General features: G+C 35.8%; 1 protein-coding gene across 4 annotated transcripts in view; it reads left to right on the forward strand.

Annotated features, from left to right (window-relative positions):
* Positions 1-20,044, forward strand: part of PXDNL (peroxidasin like) — a 515,089-nt gene that overhangs the window by 330,002 nt on the left and 165,043 nt on the right. For all 4 annotated transcript variants that reach the window (XM_007515968.2, XM_060198510.1, XM_060198505.1 and 1 more), the window contains exons 6-8: positions 4,545-4,616; positions 11,333-11,502; positions 15,541-15,658. In XM_007515968.2, coding sequence (XP_007516030.1) covers positions 4,545-4,616; positions 11,333-11,502; positions 15,541-15,658 — 360 coding nt within the window. The remainder of the gene's footprint in view (positions 1-4,544; positions 4,617-11,332; positions 11,503-15,540; positions 15,659-20,044) is intronic.

Below are 20,044 nucleotides of genomic sequence, written 5' to 3' on the forward strand. Positions count from 1 at the left end.
GTTCCACTACCAGGGTTCTTGGTGTACTGCACTAAATCAAAGGGTGAGGGTGAGGGTGAGGATAGTTTTTAAATCTTGGAGCCTGGTGGTGGAGAGAGACCTAGGTTGGGAGTGAGGATGTTTTGCAGAAACCTAACATGGTGAGATGAGAATTACTCATGTGTCAACAACTGTACTTAATGTAGACCATTAATTCCATCAATGAAAAGTGAAAGATATATAAAGAATTCTGACTTTTGGTGGTCCGGGAGGTGGTGCAATGGCTAAAGCACTAGACTCTCAATCACTAGCAGCACATGACCAGAGTGATATCTGGTTCTTTCTCTCCTCCTAGCTTTCTCATTAATAAATAAATAAAATCTTAAAAAAAGAATTCTGACTTTTGTGTAACAATGAATGATAGCTGTTATATAATATTCCTGGCATTGTTGCATGTTCCCTTATTCAAATCAGTGAGACTATGGATACTTCAGCAAAGCTTGTGTTTATATTTTATTTGCATACAGACTTCACCTACTCATATTTTGTATTCTGCATGTTTATTTCAGAAAATTTAATGATTCTTACCATTTGTTCATATTTAAGGAAAATATTTAGAATTATACCAGTAGGAAAATGCTTAGATAAAATATACACTCATGGTGCATAAGAAAAAATTGGGCTGTGGGAATGTAGAGACAGCACATGACCCAAGCAGCATCATGGTATGAGACTTGTGAAGTGGCAGCGATGGACTGGCATGTAGTCATGCAAATTAGAAAACGTCAGTTTTTTGTAGACATGCTCCTCACTGGAAAAAAAATTAATAACTCACAAGAAGTTTTCTCAATGAGTAGGAGGTAAATATGGAATTTTCTGTACTTATCAGAAGTCTCTTTGATTTCCAGTACATGTGTTTTGAGATATTCTGAACTTCAGACAGAAGATTTATTTTTCACAGGATTACTGTGAACATCTTATTTATGGCTTTTAAAAATAGTGTGCATATTTCTTTTTAAAAAATTTCTTTATTGGGGAATTAATGTTTTACATTCAACAGTTAATACAATAGTTTGTACATGCATAACATTTCTCAGTTTTCTATATAACAGTACAGCCCCCCACTAGGTCCTCTGTCTTCCTTCTTGGACCTGTATTCTCTTCCCTGCCTCCACCCACCCCAGAGTCTTTTACTTTGGTGCAATACGTCAATTCCAGTTCAGATTTTACTTGTGTTTTCTCTTCTGATCTTGTTTTTCAACTTTAAAAATACTGTGCATATTTCTGTCACATGATAGATCTCTGTATTTGGCTTAAATTTTGTTCAGTAGCTATTGCTAGAATGCTTTCTTTTTTTTTCTGACCAAATTTCTTTGAGAGAAGACAGAGTCAATTAATTACAAAAACTCAGTATAGAAAGAAGTGAATTTTAGGTCATTATGGGGAGGAAAGGAGTCAGAATGATATTTCTGTAAGAAGAAATAAACAAATATAGCACAGAATCATTTTGTGAACTCAGTTTGGGGAAGTTAGAGGAAAAAGAAAGTATAGGAATATATCTTCATACTGACACTAAACAGTACTGCTGAAATAGTATTATTAGTGCTCTCAGTTTAGGAGGAAAATGGTACTAAGTATTTCAAATTTTTAGGCAAAGGGAGTGAGGCTTAAAAGAAGGTCAAGTTGACCCACAATAAAGAAATTTAAAAAAAAAGTCAAGTTGTTTGAAAACAAAGAGTTGTAGACATAACAATTAGCTGTAGTATTTAATTTAGAACCATAGATTGTGAATAAAATCAGCATAATGTTGAAAAATACTAACTTAAATATTTTACTATCATTTGTTCATATGTAAGGAAAATATTTAGCTGTTATTTTCCCCATATTTTTATATCTCACTTCAAAATCTGTGTTGATAGAATCTAGATTTTTCCTCACATTAAATGATTAATTCATATTGGCCAGAAAAGCAGACAACATCTTTCAAGCTCTCAATATTACTGCAATTTCTAGTTTTTTAGAATATCTTTAGAGAATGAAAAGCACTCTCCTTTTTTTTATTGTTGCTGTCACAAGGAACTTCGTTAGTTACAAAATGATGAACAAAATGTAGCCTAGCAAAAATAAAACACATGTACATCTTCTAAAGCATGTGACTTTTCCTACAGTTTGGCTGCAATGAACTGTAAACTATTTCCCTATCATAAAATTGTACTCCAATTTTGCTGGAAAGATAGAAATAAGTTAGGGCTAGTGAATGAGATTAAGATGTACTTTGTGACTTTCCATCTATCTGTACACCAAACTTCCCCAACATTTACAATTCCATCTCGAGCCATTTATTCTGAGTTTTATGAATTAGATGGTGCAAGGGAAAATGAGTATAGTGAATCAAAAATAGGAAAGATTAGGGTGAAATGTATATCAGCCTAGATGTGCATTAAGTCTCCAAAACTATGAAAAGAGTTTGGCAGACTTCCAGGACCAAGATAGTGATAAAGGAGACTCTTTCCTTCACTCTTATGAGGAATAACTTTATTAATTAGAAAAAGCTGAGCATTCAGTAAGTCCCACAGTAAAATTAAAGCACACTACCTTAAAAATATTTGCATACATTCACAAGGGCCTGATATAGTATATATATATAAAGAATTCCTAAAACTCAAGAAAAATATCCCAAAATGTGCAGATCTGAATAGACCCTTCATCAAAGAAGACATAGACACAGTCACAGGGAGAATGCTCATCATCACCAACTATAAGGGTAATGTAAATCAGAACTACAGTGAGATAGTATCCCGCTCCTATGAACACAGTTGCTATCCAAAAGACAACAAGCAAGTCTTTGTGATAATGTGGAGATAAAAACTCTTACCCATTATTAGTGGGGATGTATGTTGGTATAGCTATTATGGAAAGTAGAATGTAGATGCTTCAAAAATTGTTGCTATATTAAAAGATATCAGCACTTAAAAATACAAGTGCTGTAAGATCCAGGTATTCTACTTTTGGATGTTTATCTTAAAAATTAATTCAAATAAGATAAAACACCCTATTATATTATTATATATACATCTGAGCTAATATAGTAATACAGCATTATTGTATTAGCTCAGATGTTTCCCAGCTGATGAATGGATAAGCAAAATGTGGAATGTAACAATGGAAGATGCTCTTCATCTATAAAAAAGTGATGAGGTCCTTCCCTTTGCACCAATATAAATGAACCTAGAGGATGTTATGAAATAAGCCAGGAAGCGAAGGACAACCAAATAAAATTTTGCTTGTATGTGGTATACAGAGAAAACAAAGAGATGAATTAAATAAAATAGTAGCAAATATTATAACTCTAATATCAACCAGTTACCAGAGAGAACTGGAAAGACTGGGAGACTAGTGTGCCAATTGGTGCAAAGGGGACGCACACAGTGCTTTCTGGACGTGCACACCTGGAACCTGTGTATGGATCTAGACCATACACAGTGATACCTCAACAACAAAATCATTGAAAATAAAAAGTGTTTGGTTACTGATCACTTGCCTGCTGCACTTTATGTTAATCCTAGTAGTTAAAATACAGTTAAAAACAGTGATAGGAAAAAAAAAACTGGATGATTTTTTTCTTTTGTTTTGAGCCAGGGTTACGGTTATTGAGTAGTTGCAGAGAAAGGCTAATAGAGCTAGTTGTTAACATTTTGTAGACATGACTTGATGACTAATGATCATTTATTCCTGTCTTAAGAAGGAAATGACTGAACTTTCCTCTATTTTGTGCAGTCTGATTTTTGTCTGCTCTTCACATATATTCTCTCTTTTGAATACACACTCAGCAGCACCTTTCATATCTACTGTTTTCTTTAGTTATAATTTCTCTGTTCACAGTAGAAGATGGTCTGATCAGGGCAGCACAGAAGGAGCCCAAATCGGTGTAGGACTGTTCAGGTAGATTAAAGGGAAGGAATACAGTGAGCCAGGCCTCTACTACTTCCTGTGGCTTGTGGAATTCCAAAGATGAAGTCCTAGGTGCTAAACCTGCTAATACCTTTGTTGTGATCCCACTCAGGGTGCATTCTCTAGGGGAGAGAAGAATGATTGACTGAATTAGAGACTACAGCAGCACCAAAATAGTCTAGATTTGGGCAAATTCCAGCTGCCCAGTGAGCTGAAGTATGGTTGTAGGGATCTCCAGCATTAGTTAACCACCTTCCATTGTAAATTTCTTCAGCCATATTATTTTTTCTAACCACTCTTTTTGATGAATGCCTTGTCTGTTTAACTGTATTTTCTATGTAGAGACTTATTTTTTTTATGAATTCCTATAGAGCATTTGTCATCTCTAACTAAATAAAGTCAAAAGACCATAAAAGAGAAAATTAGCAGTATAGTGGTAGATATATTGTCATAAATCTTTACAAGTACTTGTTTAAATATCACTCTCTTTTATAATGGCCCACTTTCACTAATGTACTTTAAAATGTATTTGAGTTCATTATTAGGTTAAGCAAAATTGTGTCCTACATGCATTTTTACTTTGCTGTTACTAAAAGTTATTTTTTCTCTTTCAGATTCTTACATAACAACAGATTATCTAAAATCCCAGCTGGAAGTTTCTCTCATCTGGATTCATTAAAGAGACTGTAAGTAAAAGCAAGTGCAGAAACCCAAAAGCCCTATGGTTTTCTTCAAATTAAGCCTCAAACAAGGTTATGCCATTTCCTCCTGTTTTTCATAAAAGGTGGGTGCAGTTTCAGTGTGGGGGAAAAATAGTTTACTTAGTGGCAGAATGATAAAGGGCACAGACCATCTACTGAACTACATATCACATATTCTCTCAGCAATGATATTCAAAAGGGACTGTGAAGATAGAAGATTTCCTAAGCTCTCGCAATTTCCTTGCTGGTCAAATCTAAAGACTCCCAAAATGTCCTTCTATTTATTTATTTAAAAATTAGAAAGCTGAGATATGAGGGGTATAGAATGTGACCCAGTGGCCAGAGCACTATTCTTTTTTTTTTTTTTTTTTTTTGAGAAGAGTTTTTGGTAGATTTAAGGGTATTTTCTTTTTATTTATTTTTTATATTTTTAAATTACAGAATTACATGTCAACCAGGGGTTTAAATCCACACCATTCCCACCACCAGAGTTCTGAATCTTCACTCTCCCCACTGCAATCCACCACAGTTCCCCTAAAGTTGTAGACATGGGCTGACCATCTTCTCTACTACTATCTGTCCACAGTTATACACAGTTGCCTCTTCTTTTTCTGATTCACTCCTCTCCTGCTAAGCCACTCATGACATCATAACTACCTCCATATGTCCCTCTCCTTTTCCTTCTCTCTCTGGGCAGAGCACTATTCTTAAAAGCATAAATTCTCAAGTTTGACTGCTAGCATTTCATGTGCCAGGTTGCTGCTGTGGTCCTCTGGTCCCCTTTCATGAATATATATATTTCTTCTTTCTGTATGAAGTTGTACAATGCGTAGGTATTGTGTTGTACTGTCAAGCATGAGACCTCTTTTTTTTTGCCTCCAAGGTTGTTGCTGGGGCTCGGTGCCTACACTATGCTACACTCAAAAAAAATGGGCACAGGAACAGTGCATTCATAGTGCCCATTTTTTTAAGTGTTTGGATAGGACAGAAGGTGAGAGGGGAGGGGAGATAGAGAGGAAGAGAAAGATGAGATGCCTGTCGTAGAGCTTCACCTCTTGTCAAGTGACCTGCCCCTGGCAAGTGGGGAGCTGGGATAGAACTGAAATCCTTGCGTGGGTCTTTGGTGCTTCTTACTACGTGCACTTAACCCGGTGCACCACTGCCAGGCCGGAGACCTCAAATTTGATCCCATGCATTGTATATGTCAGAATGATGTTCTTTTTTTTTCTGTCTCTGTACCCACCCCAATAAATAAATTAAAAAAAATAAATGAATAAATGTAAAAAAATGAGATATGGGAAGTCTCAAAGAAAGTCTACTTTTTCTTCAGGCTACACAAAATTTTTTATGTGGCACAAATGACTATTCCTTTCCATTTTAAGTAAAATAATACTAGAAGTCTAATTCCAGTTCTCTCAGTGCCTCCATAGTCTCTATATGTCAGAATCACTCACTGTCCTTCAATACCTCTCTTCACCCAATCTGCATGAGTACATCTATGTTGTTAAATCTTTCCTGTAGTGACGTTTTTCCCTTCTGTATCTACAAATATGCCTTCCAGTCAGCAAATAAATCTCAGATGTCCTACTTTCTAATGGTAATTGGAGAGCATGGAGTGGAAAAATCTTAAAGGTGTATTTCTGCCCCCTGTAAACCTCATCTAGGCCTGTGAGCAAGGAAATGTTAACAATATGTCAAAAATTAGAATATTGAGAGAAATAAATTTGTCTTAAGTTGGTGACTAGGAGGTGTGCTTGAAATCTTTGTGTTTATAAGGTTGTGAATAATGAAGAGGATGATTCATTCAGCCCTTGTCTATTGTTGCTAGATTTTTTTCCCTACTTGTTCAACTTCTCTCACAGCCGACAAACAACATGATGCTGCATCAGTTATTTTTCCTCTTCAGAGTCACAAAACCTCTGCTTGATGGCTCTTTTTCTGTTAAAGCTTTCCTTTTTTTCTCCCTTCCTTCCTTTCTTTTCTTCTTTCTTTATCAGAACCTGTTGTATCATAGTCATTTGGAATAATATACAAGCCCACTCTTTTATTTTTTAAAGCATCTCTTTTAAAAATATTTTTATTTATTTATTCATTATTTGATAGAATAAGAGAAAAATTGAGATGGCGGGAGGAGATAGAGAGGGAAAGACACAGCAAGACACCTGCAGTACAGGTTCAAGTGCTTGAACTCGGGTCCTTGTGCATTGTAATGTGCGTGTTTAACCAGTTATGCCACCACCTAACCTCCCCCACTCTTGTTTTTTTTAACAGACTTTATTTTTTAAGAATAGTTACATTATCAGCAGAAGTGAACCATAAGTACCACAATATCCCAATATGCCAATGCCATAAGTACCACAATATCCCAATATGCCAATGCCTCCTATTAGCAACTTCCCTAACCAAGTAGTAGATTTGTTACAATGAAATTACATTGGAACAGTATTAGCACCCAGCGTTCATAATTTACATCAGGGGTCACGCTTGACATTGTATATGCTATGGGTTTAAACAAATATATAATGTCATATACCCAGCATAATAACACCATAGTAATACTTTTACTCTTCTAAAATGTCTCTGTACTTCATCAGTTTATCCCTTCCTCTCTACTACCCCAGCAGCCACTAATCTTTTCCCTTTCTCCATATTTACATATTTTCCAAAGCATCAGCTAGTTGGAACCATATCAGATTGATTTATCTCATTTAGTAATTCTCTCTCTTCCTTTCTCTCTTTCTTTGGCTCACACACACATTTAACATGTTTTCTGTCTTTTCATAGCATTTTTCTTTCATAATGAAGAATATTATTCAATTGTCAAAATGTACCACCATTTATCAACTTACTTTTTGAAGAGTATTTTGGTTGCATCAAAATTTGAGTAATTATTAATAGAATAACTGTGGAATGTATATTTCTTTGAGTGAACATAACATAACTATTTGGAAAACACCAAGGAATATGACTACTGGAGAGTATGGTACAGGCATGTTTAATTTTACAAGCCACCACACAAAAATCTATGCCAAGAAGACACACTTAATGGAAATTAAAATTGCAAATATACAAAATCAAGAGTTATAACCATAAGTAATATAAGAAAGACAATATAAGAGAGAGGACAGATGAAAACCAAAACACATTATTCCTCTCACTGCCAAAATAAAACATCTTATAATCCTGATGCAAAATGTGGTGGCATTTTTCACTTCACTAATATTGAAAATAACTATAATATTATATACTACAATATATCATATAGTACATATGCAATATAATACATTATAATATAATATTCTTAAAATAGTATTAACATAGCATAATGAGGAGTGAACTGCACACCTATAAGAATTGGCAAAATTCAGAACACTAATAACACCAGATGTTGGTGAGGATGTGAAATGCCAGAAGTTCTCATTCATGATAATGAGAATATAAAATCATGTGGCTACTTTGGAACAGTCTGGTGGTGGCTTCTTTCTTTCTTTCTTTCTTTATTCCCTTTTGTTGCCCTTGTTGTTTTATTGTTGTAGTTATTATTGTTGTCATTGTTGTTGGATAGGACAGAGAGAAATGGAGAGGGGAGGTGGAAGACAGAGAGAGGGAGAGAAAGATAGACACCTGCAGACCTGCTTCACCACCTGTGAAGTGACTTCCCTGCAGGTGGGGAGCCAGGGCTTGAACCAGGATCCTTATGCGGGTCCTTGTGCTTAGCGCCACCTGCGCTTAACCCGCTGCGCTACAGCCCGACTCCCTGGTGGTGGCTTCTAACACTCCAAATATAATCTTTTAAAAAATGTTTTAATTATTTTATTTATTTATTTGATAGAGGCAGTCAGAAATTGAGAGGGAAAGGGGGAGACTGAGAGACAGAGAGACACCTGCAGCAATGCTTCACCACTTGTGAAGCTTTCCCTCTGCAGGTGGGGGCTGGGGGCTTGAACCTGGGTCCTTGTGCATTGTAACAGGTGTGCTCAATCAGGTGCGCCACCACCTGGCCCCCCAAATAAAAACTTAAAATGTTAAAGAACTTAGATATTCTAATCCTTCTGTAAATCTTTACTGCTAAATGTTTGTTGTAGCTTCTCTGTTCCAGCCTCTTACATTTAATGAAACAGTATTCATGTCACTGCTGGAACAAACACAAAAGCAAGTAAAAGAGACTAAGGGAGACCTTGTTTTCCATGATGTTCCACTGTGTAGTCACTTTAGATTGCTCCTCCTCAAAAATTATGTTTATTTATTTATTTATTTTATTGGCTAGAGACATAGTGAAATTGAGCAGGAAGTGGGAGATAGAGTGAAAGAGAAAAACTTGCAATACTGCTTCACCACTTGTGAAGCTTCTTACCCCTCTGCAGATGGGGACTAGGAGCTTGAAACAGGATCCTTGCACATTGTGACATGTACTCAACTAGGCTCACCATCACCTGAACTATTTAGATTACATCTATGGCTGAATACCTTAGTTGTAGTTGACAGGAAGTGACATCATATTCCCAATTGTTATTACATGCAAATGTCCAAGGGAAATATTAATTATTGGTTAATGAAAGGCCTATCAGCAAGGAATGAGGATATAAAGAAAAGGGAATGTTCTGGATAGTTAAGGACCTACATTTGTGATTTTCCTAAGAGATTTCTATTGGCATCTTACCTTGTGTTCAACTCAAAGAAATTCATGGTGATAATGAGGGGAGACTTTATTCCTTAATTTTAACAGCTATGACTTGTATTCAAACTTTATGACAAAGGAATGAACTATGGACTCATTGATGTTGAATTTTCTTTTTAGCAAAGTAACTTATTCAGTACATCAGTTAGTGCCAAGGAACAGCCGAGGACAATGAACCCAGCAACAATAAAATTTCTAGTTTACTTTGCATCTTATGTAACATTCTACAGTGCTGAAAGAATTCTCTATTTTAACTCTGGATTTATTTTCTTAGTCTTGTTGCAAGTGTTAGGCTAATAAAATACATATCATAATGTTATTTTTTAAGAACTATGGATTTTATCCCCTGAATTAAATGACTTGATGCTGTTGAATACATCACTTTCAGTACAATTTTGTATACTTTTTCATATGTACTAAAGATTTCTATTTTTGAATTAAATACCTTTATTATATTTTACAAGCACATCAGACAATCAGTCTTCTCAAATTTATTAGTGTATTTCGTATCTATTCAAATTCTAAATCTGGGGAAAAACATATTTTTTACTTTGACTTTCAGAAAAAAAAACATTAGTGTTTTAGTAACTGGATGCTGATATAGACTCATAAATTAAAACAACTATGCAATTTGTAATTTGCTTGTTAGCTGATTCTTTAAATTTCTTTCTTTGTTTTCCCAGATGTTTTTAAGAAGTTTATACATGCTATTAAAATTGTAGCATTTTAATTCTGCTGATGTCTCATATAGTGCTCCTTATTATGCCAAGAACTGCATATCATTGCCCTTCTCCCATAAATTCCCTTTTATCACTGCAGTTTCTTATTGAGACTGTGACCTGAATACCACTGTAGGCAGGTTTCCGAACCTATATTACTGATATCCCATTTTTAGCCTTTAGGGTATAATTTATCATATCTGTGCCCTTTCTACACATTTGCTTTTGGTCAGAATGGAGATTTATATAATAAATCTCTTTGACTCTGTCTGTATCCATTTTATTTCATGAGAAAAATACTAGAAATAATGAGAGTATATAGGGTAAAATTCAGCAAAGGTGAGTAATTTGCATGACTGAGTACCGCAAAGACATGTGAAAGTCCTTCCTAGCCCAGTCTTCAAGAAACAAACAATTCAAGTCTTGGACTATAGTATATGGACACTGTTGCTGGGAGCATTGGCCATTTCAGTAGTGCAATGAAAATCTGCTGACTTTAGACGTTACCGCAAATAGAAAACACAGTGAACACATGCTTATCCATATTGATGCTGCAGAGGTTAACAAAAAGAAAAGAAAGCTCTGAGATGGCTACCTGAATTGACACAACACATAGTAGACCTCCTGTCACATGAAGCCCAATCTCTTCCTTTTGAGAATCTCTACAAAAAATTAAAAGATGTTACAAAAATATACATTTTTATTCCTTATCATCTAAGATAACTTTAAACACATAAAACACACATTTTCATTTCCTCATTTATTTATTTATAATCAAATAACAAAGGGCATGTTAAGTGGAAAGCTCTTGTTGAGGCTCAAAATGCTTCCCAAAGATATTAATAATGGAGATGCATCTGCTCTGTACAAAGTAATACTGAATGTATCCAGAAAACATTGTTCATTGTCTTAATGCTGACAGCTAGACATTTTCAAATTAAAAGTGTTAGGGGCCAGGCAGTGGCTCACTTGGGTTAAGCTCACATGGACAAGGACCTGGTTTGAGCCCTCACTCACCACCCAAAGCTTCATGAGTGGTGAAGCAGGTCTGCAGATGCCTGTCTTTCTCTCTCCCTCTCTATCTCTCCTATCCTCTCAATCTCTCTCTGTCCTGTTAAGTAAAATAGAACAAAAAATGAAAGATGGCTTCCAGGAACAGTGGATTCGAGGCAAATAAATAAATAAATAAATAAATGTGTCATAGAGGAGGCAAATCAGATGAAATGCTGTGTTTTAAATCAGAAAATTCAAAGTAGAAATTAATGGTCACTTTTAGCAACTGTATCTTCTGTTTGCATGCCAAGGCGCCTGGATTCCAATACTCTGGTTTGTGACTGTGATTTACTGTGGCTGCGGGAACTTATGCAAAGCTATGCCCAAAATGGCCAGACTCAGGCTGCTGCCACTTGTGAGCATCCCAGAAGACTCCATGGACGTGCCATGGCCTCAGTATCAGTGGAAGAATTTAAATGTGGTAAGAAAACATTTTCTATGCATGTAAGACAAATTGCTTTTTCTTCACTCTCTTTCTATATGTGCATATTATGACATTGCATTTGAGAAGACATATTGACAGAACATGTTTATAAGGGACTTGGTAAAAAAAAATAAGTCAATATCCTGTCATCATTCCCATTTTTATTTAAGGGAGTTTGTGTCATCAAAGACTGCCAGAGCTGGGACAGTTCTTGGAAATCATTTACTCTAATTTCCATAATTTCAAAGGAGAAATACTGAGAACAGATTATTTTTTCAACAACGTCAAAGCACAGTGTACCAAGTAATAAGACTTTTCACTTATTCCCCAGTATCATCTAGTGCTTATAAATGGGAATTTTAAGCTTCTCAATTTTAGATCAAATAATCACCATACTGGTAAAAACACTTCACAAGTCTGCTTAATGTTTTCTTTTTTCAGCTAAAATAGACTTGCAAATAGAGCTTAAGCAATGAGAACTTCTCTTAATGTATCTCTTTAGAAGACCAGAGGTGGCTCAGTGGTAAAACACATGCCTTGTATAATTAAAGCTCTGGGTTTGATCCTCAGCATCACATGAAAGCAGAAAAGACAAAACAAATAGAGCACCATAAATGGTGGAAAAGAGCAGAATCAAGGAATTAAAGGGATACATTTTTGAAGAGAGAAGTCAAACTCTCACTATTTGAAGATGATATGATAGTATACATAAAAAAAACCCTAAAGAATGCAGCAGGGCACTCTTGGAAATTGTTAGGCAATATAGTAAGGTATGAGGATACAAAATTAACATATAAAAGTCAGTAGCATTCCACTATGAAAATGCTAAGGTAGTAGAAGAAGAATTCCAGAAATTAATCCCTTTTACTAAAACAATAAAACATCTAGGAATAAACCTAACAAAAGAAGTGAAAAATGTGTAAATTGAAAAGTATAAATCACTATTCAAGTAAATAGAAAAAGACTCAAAGAAGTGAAAATATATTACTTGTCCATCACTTGGAAGAATTAACATTGACAAAAATGAATATACTACCCAAAGCCATATACAAATTTAATGCAACCTCCATCAAGATCCCAGCCAATTTTTTTAGGAGAACAGAACAAAAGCTAATGTTTATCTGGAACCAGAAAAGACCTAGAGTTGCCAAATCTTGAGAAGAAGGAAGATAAACAGGAGCCATAACACACCCAAATCTCAAATTCTATTATAGGGGCATTGTAATAAAAACTGCTTGATAATGGAATATAAGTAGACATACTGACCAGTGGAATAGAATTGAGATCCCAGAATTAAGCCCTCACACCTATGGACATCTAATCTTTGTTGGAAAAATTGGGCTGAAACATGCAGAAGAATGAAACTGTACCACTATATTTTCCCAAACACAAAAGTAAATTCAAAATGGATCAAAGACTTGTAAAGGCTTCTTCAATGATACAAATCCAATTACAAAGAAGAGTAAAACTAAAATAAACTAATGGGACTACACCATATTAGAAAGATTTATATAGACATAATGGGCCTAGACCTCGAATAAATCCCTCTCTCCATTGTTATCAGTCATTTCTATTAGGAACAACACAATAGAGCCCTTTGTGGGACCCCATAGGTTCTTGCCCTCAACTTGGATCAACAACAGTAGAGAATGTTCCATCCTCCGAAGGGAGGATGGACAACATACTCTATGCTACACCTGAGGGAGATGGGTCAATACTGGGGCAGCTTGGATGTTACTACTCATGACCAAAGAATGTGAGCTCAGATCTACAGGGATGCAGAGGTCACATAGGCTCCTAAGCTGATTATGGACTCCAGATCACATCAAATCAATGGGGTTTACAATCAACAATATTTATACTCCTTTCCCACATTAGGGAGCTACTCTCTTCCCTGATCCAGCTTTCTGGTCCTTTTTCCAACCATGACATCATCTCCGAGATAATAACTTGGATCCACCAGCATATCAGATTTCAGACTCAGGAATAAAGAAAAAGAAAAAAAAATCTAGTATAGCCACAGGCCCTTTGGAATATAACTAAAATAGGCCTACTAGCTATCTACAAAATGGAGGACACCCCAGCTCTTCATCTGCACTATTCCAGTCCTTAGGTCTATGATTGGTTAACAATTTGTCTGGCTTTCTATGTTAACTCTCTTTTCAACCACCAGGTTCCAGATGCTAGCATGATGCCAACCAGAATTCCCTGGACAGGCAACCCCACCAATATGTCCTGGAGCTCTGCTTCCCCAGAGCCCTTCCCCGTTTAGGGAAAGAAAGAGACAGTCTGGGAGTATGGATCAACCTGTCAATACCCATGTTCAGCGAGGAAGCAATTACAGAAGCCAGACTTCCACCTTCTGCATCCCACAATGACCTTGGGTCTATACTCTCAGAGGGTTAAAGAATAGGAAAGCTATCAGTGGAGGGGATGGGATACAGAGGTCTGGTGGTGGGAATTGTGTGAAGTTGTACCCCTCTTATCCTATGGCTTAGTCAATGTTTCATTTTTATAAATAAAAAATAAAAAAATAAAATAAGGTCAAAAAGAAAGAAAGATCTGTACAGCAAAAGAAACTACCACCCATACAAAGAACCCTTGTAGAGAATGGGAGAAGATCTTTCCATGCTATACATCAGACAAGAGGCTAATAAGCAAAATATATAATGAGCTCAGCAACAAGAAAACAAATGACCACATCCAAAAATGGGGAGAGGTTATGAACAGAATATTCTGCACAGAAGATATCTCAAAGGCCAATAAACATATGAAAAAATTCCCAATGTCATTGATTGTTGGAGAAATACAAATAAAGACAATAATGAGATACCACTTCACTCTTATGAGAATACATAGGAAAAGTAGCAGCAACATAGTCATACATCAGCAAAAGTAGCAGCAACAAATGCTGGAGAGGTTGTGGGGACAAAGGGACCTTCTTACACTGCTGATAGGAATGGCAATTGGTCCAACCCCTGTGGAGAGCAGTCTGGAGAACTCTCAGTAGGGTAGAAGTGGACCTTCTTTATAACTCTGAAATTCCTCTTCTGGGGATATATCCTTATGAATCAAACACATTTATCCAAAGAGATTTGAAAAATACTACCATGAAGCTAACCTGTTTTCTGTGGTCAGGTGACCACAGCAATGTATCCTGGAACCCCACCTCCCCAAATCTTGTCTGTCATTATTCCTTCCTTTTCTTCTCTTTCTCTCTTTTTTTCCTCCCTTTCTGTTTGCCTTCCTTTCTCCCTTCCTTTCTTCCTTCCTCCTGAGACCCAGGGCCTCATACATATTTGATTTCACCATACCTTGTCCAAATTTTCATTGAGATAAAGATATAATGAGAAGCTAGAGAAGAAGATAAGAGAGCACATTACCATAACTTTTATGGAACTTCCATATGATGCCAGCAATGAATAGCAGTCATTATGAAATGTGGATGTAAGAATTTTGTATAATTCTATCAGTCATTTGATAAATAGTGATCAAGTAAGGACTCTAGCCTGGGTCCTATACATGGTGAGGAGAACACTCTACATAGTGAGCTATTTTTTCTGAATCCTTCAGTGAGTCTTTAAGCTTCTAAAGTTTAAGTCAAATACATGTCTAATATCTACACTGGTTCATCTGTTACTAGATCCACATAGTTTGATGTGCATACATTTGATGGAGACAGACATTAAAATGACTGATTGCGGGAGTCGGGCAGTAATGCAGCGGGTTAAGCGCACATGGCGCAAAGCGCAAGGACCGGTTAGGATCCTGGTTCAAGCTCCCAGCTCCCACCTGCAGGGAAGTTGCTTCACAGGCAGTGAAGCAGGTTTGCAGGTGTCTCTCTGTCTCGCTTCCTCTCTATCTCCCCTCTCTTTCTCAGTTTCTCTCTGTCTCTGTTCAATAACAAATAAAAAAATGATTGCTCTGAATAATATTTTCAAAAACTACAATTTTAATTAAGCCCAGGTATGTTGATTTTAATAAGAAAATACTACAATTTTGGTTATTTTAAGAGTATAATCCTTTTTGTTTCAGAAAGGCCTCGAATTACTTATGAGCCACAAGATGTGGAAGTAACATCAGGAAATACTGTCTACTTTACTTGCCGGGCTGAAGGAAACCCCAAACCCAAGATTATTTGGATACATAACAAGTAAATATTGTCTGTAGCATCTGTTGTAAATATCTTTCAAATTTCAGTAGTCCATTTTTTTTGTACTTCAACTTATTTATTTAGTTCTGAAATTTCCAAGATTATCAGAGTTTCTTGGAGATTAAACATCCTTGCACTCTCATTTCTGAGGTGTCGTGATATCTAAAGGCCCTAATTTTGGGTAGCAATCATTATGAAAATTGGATGTGAGAATTTTGTACTACTTTCTATTAGTTATTTAATAGTGAGCAAATAAATTATTACTGTGTGGCATCGTAAGGAAATAACATTTTGAGAGTAAGAACTTGAGGGAAATATTTCTTTTTCTTTTTTTTTTTTTTTTGAGAAAAATATTTCTGATTTAGATCTTCAGCCAAAGGGGAAGTCCCAGTGTGTGTCCTTTAGGGTGGAAGATAGGATATTTTGAAAGGGATAGGAAAAGAGATGACCTGGAAATTTGGTCATTTGTAGTGAAACTTTGCATAAATTCATTAGTTTACTTGTTTGTCTCTAATTTTTGAAATAGTCTTTATACAGAAATAGTCTATATACAGAATTCTGTAGCATGGAGTGTGGGTCTAACTCAGCCAGTGATCTATTGTCTTTTCATAATCAACATGAAACTAAGTCAAGCTGTTTAATTTTTACCTAGAAATCCCATCAAGGTATGTTTGAAATAAGATGGAATCTGAATCAAAACAAATTCCACTGTAGGAAATTACCAAAATTTTTGATATGACCCTAAGCCCTAAGTTATTTTAATTTCAATTGCAATGATAAAAAAATCAGCCCTCATAGGATTATGTAAATGAATTATATATACAATAAAGCATACCTAGCATTATTTAAAATACTAGATACTGAATGTGCACTCATTGTGCTAGCTGATAAAACACAGAACTTTAAGTTCAAAACTCTGTGAATATAAAATCAAAAAGTGGGAAACAGGTAGTGGCACATCATTTAGATGCACATATCCCCCTACAAAAAGACTTGATTGAGCCCCCTCTTCCCACCTGGATGAGGGATGCTTCATGAGTGATGAGGCAGGTCTGCAGGCTTTTATCTTTTTGTTCCCTCTCTCTATATACCCTTTGCTCTAAATTTCCTTTGTCCTTTGAAAACAAAAATAGAAGGAAAAACGGGGGGGGGTATGACCACTGGGAGCAATAAATTCATAGTGCTACACTAAACCTCAGTAACAACCCTGGTAGAATATAAACAAACAAATAAATACAATCAAAGCATAATAACACATTTTTCTATTATTAAGATAAAAACACTAGAAATAGATTGATAAGGTAATATAAAATCATTGCATATAATACCTGATTCAATTCCATAGTACTTGGATTAATTACTAAATGATTACATTATTTTAAAATACGTAGTTTGCATGTTTCTCTTCAATTTTTCATTATTATTTAAGTGCTGTATTTTATTATAAATAACCTGAATTTTATGCTTTTGTGCAATATTTTAATATACATTATAGTTTGCACTTTTTTCATATAGTTTGGATTTCTAATTGTAGTCAGAAACTCATATATGCTTGTAAAATATGTTTTTAGTTCTTGAAAGAGTATAGGTTAAAATAACTTGGCACACAGTCAACTATAATTGCTATTATATCTGGATTCTAGTCCAAGAGAAAGATTTAAATTGATAGAATATTTCAATTTATTTCCATCTGGAGATATTTCAAGGGTACTTGAAACAGAAATTGCTATTGTAACATCTTAAAGCTGCTTGCCCTGTCTTCTTACAGTTTAAATCCACTCATTATGGTATTCAAGGTTACAAAGACACAGACTGGTATTTAGAAAAAAGCAAATGAAAAATTATATTGTTTTTAGTGGAAAGTATGGGATATAAATCGTAAATATAATAACTAAGGAAACTAATATGGGGGACCAGGTGGTGACAAACCCTGTTAAGCATACACAGTACCATTTAGAAGAACCGGGATTGAAGCCCCCGCTCCCCATATTTAGCGGGGCACTTCATAAGTGGTGAAGCAGGTCTGCAAGTGCCTTTCTCACTCGCTGTATATCTTCCCCTCCTCTTTCAATTTCTTTCTATCCTATCTAAAAAAGAATTAAAAAGAAAACAAACAAGCAAAAATCGGAAAAAATAGCCTCCGGGAGCACTGGATTCATAGTTTCAGCCCTGAGCCCCAGCGATAGCCCTGGTGACAAAAGCAAACAAACAAATTAATATTTATGTAAAAGAAGATAAATTTTAAAAAAAGTAGAAGTCTAAATAAAACAAAAAATTGGTAGGAATCGGTTAAAATAGAAACGTTTTTGAGGCCAGCAGGTGGCGCACCCAACTAAGCACACATGTTACCATGAGCAAGGACCTGAGTACAAGTTGCTGGTCCCCACCTGCATTGAAAGGGAGGTTGCAAGCTTCATGAGTGAAGTGGTGAAGCAAGGCTGCAGGTGTCTCTTTCACTCTCCCTATCTCCCATTCCATCTCAGTTACTCTATCTGTATCCAGCAAATAGATAAGTAAATAAATAAATATTTAAAATAGTAACCATTTCATATAAAAATGATGAGTTTATACCAAATGCCTCACATCAACAAGTCTTAATTTACCAATTATTTGTTGCTAAGTATTTTTATATAAAAATAGCACAGGGGCCGGGTGGTGGCACACCTGGTTGAGCATACATATTACAGTGCACAAGGACCTGGGTTGGAGCCCCCCCACCCCCACCTACAGGGGGAAAGCTTTGCAAGTGGTGAGGCAGTGATGCACCCCCCCCCTCTCTCTCTCTCTCTCTCTCTCCCTGTCTATCTCCCCTCCTTCGCTCAATTTCTGGATGTCTCTAGTCAATAAATAAATAAAGATAATAAAGAAAAATAGCACATATACTCTAAGTGTGTGATGCAAAGCATTATATAGGATATCATTTGATACAAATATGTATTTTTGAAAAATATTTATTTTCCCTTTTATTGCCCTTGTTGTCTCTTTATTGTTGTTGTAGTTATTATTGTTGTTATTGATGTCATCATTGTTGGATAGGACAGAGAGAAATGGAGAGAGGAGGGGGAAGACAGAGAGGAGGAGAGAAAGACAGACATCTGCAGACCTGCTTCACCGCCTGTGAAGCGACTCCGTTGCAGGTGGGGAGCCGGGGGCTCCAACCAGGATCCTTATTCCAGTTCTTATGCTTTGGGCCATGTGCGCTTAACCTGCTGCACTACCGCCTGGCTCCCACAAATCTGTATTCTTATATAAGCTTAAGAAAAATGGTGTCAATTCATTAGAAGTTAGCCATGTGTCCTTTTAAACGGCATTCTTTTCTCTTCCTTTGAAGATAATTCTATCCTGACATCATAATTTCTGTGTAAAAAAATCAAACTATCTACAGGGATAGTTTTATCTCCTTTCTCTTCAGTCGAAATACCTTGTTTGTCTTGTTTGTTCTCCTGGATAGAACCACTGGTAATACTACTAGAAGATAGTAAACAAAAAAGTCATGTGGTGAAACATTTTTAATACAGAGCCACTATTTTTTAAAAAATATATTTATTTATTTTCTCTTTTGTTGTCCTTGTTTTATTGTTGGAGTTATTATTATTGTCCTTGTTGGATAGGACAGAGAGTAGAGAGAGGAGGGGAAGACAGAGGGGGAGAGAAAGATAGACACCTGCAGACCTGCTTCACCGCTTGTGAAGCGACTCCCCTGCAGGTGGGGAGCCAGGATCCTTCTGCCAGTCCTCGCACTTTGCTCCATGTGCGCTTAACGCACTGTGCTACCACCCGACTCCCCAGATCCACTATTATTAACATTTAGATTCTAGGTCATGAATATTTTGACCACCTTAAAGACACTGAAATGATGGCTAATAATATTATTGTAATCATCGTACTTTACAAAGAAGTTCTAAAATTATATTTTAATTTAAAAGATAAGATGCCTCTATTTTCAATTTGTTGGCATGGAGCTGGGAGATAGCTCAATGTGTTAAAGCACTCACTAGTATACTAGTATACTTGAGATGCTGTAGATTATAGATTAAATTCTGGGCACTACCTTATATTTGAGCTGATCATAACTTTAGCTATCTCTCTTTCTCTCTGTTTCCTTGTTATCTTTCTTTCATAATAAATTAAAAATATTTAAAGGAATTGAAAGATGATACAAATATGTGAGTATAGATGAAAAGTTATCTTTATATGTCTTGTACCTAGTCACAGTGCCTAGATTTTCTATTTTTTATTTAATTAATTAATTATTTTTACCAGAGCACTGTGCAGTGCTACCTTAATATTCTTATGTGAAAAACTAAAAACACATAATGGGAAAAAAGTCTCATTATCCACCAAATAAAAGTACCTTGGAATTCCCCATATCTACATATTTTTGCA

Source organism: Erinaceus europaeus, chromosome 1 (genome assembly GCF_950295315.1).
Source record: "Erinaceus europaeus chromosome 1, mEriEur2.1, whole genome shotgun sequence".
NCBI classification, from domain to species: domain Eukaryota; kingdom Metazoa; phylum Chordata; class Mammalia; order Eulipotyphla; family Erinaceidae; genus Erinaceus; species Erinaceus europaeus.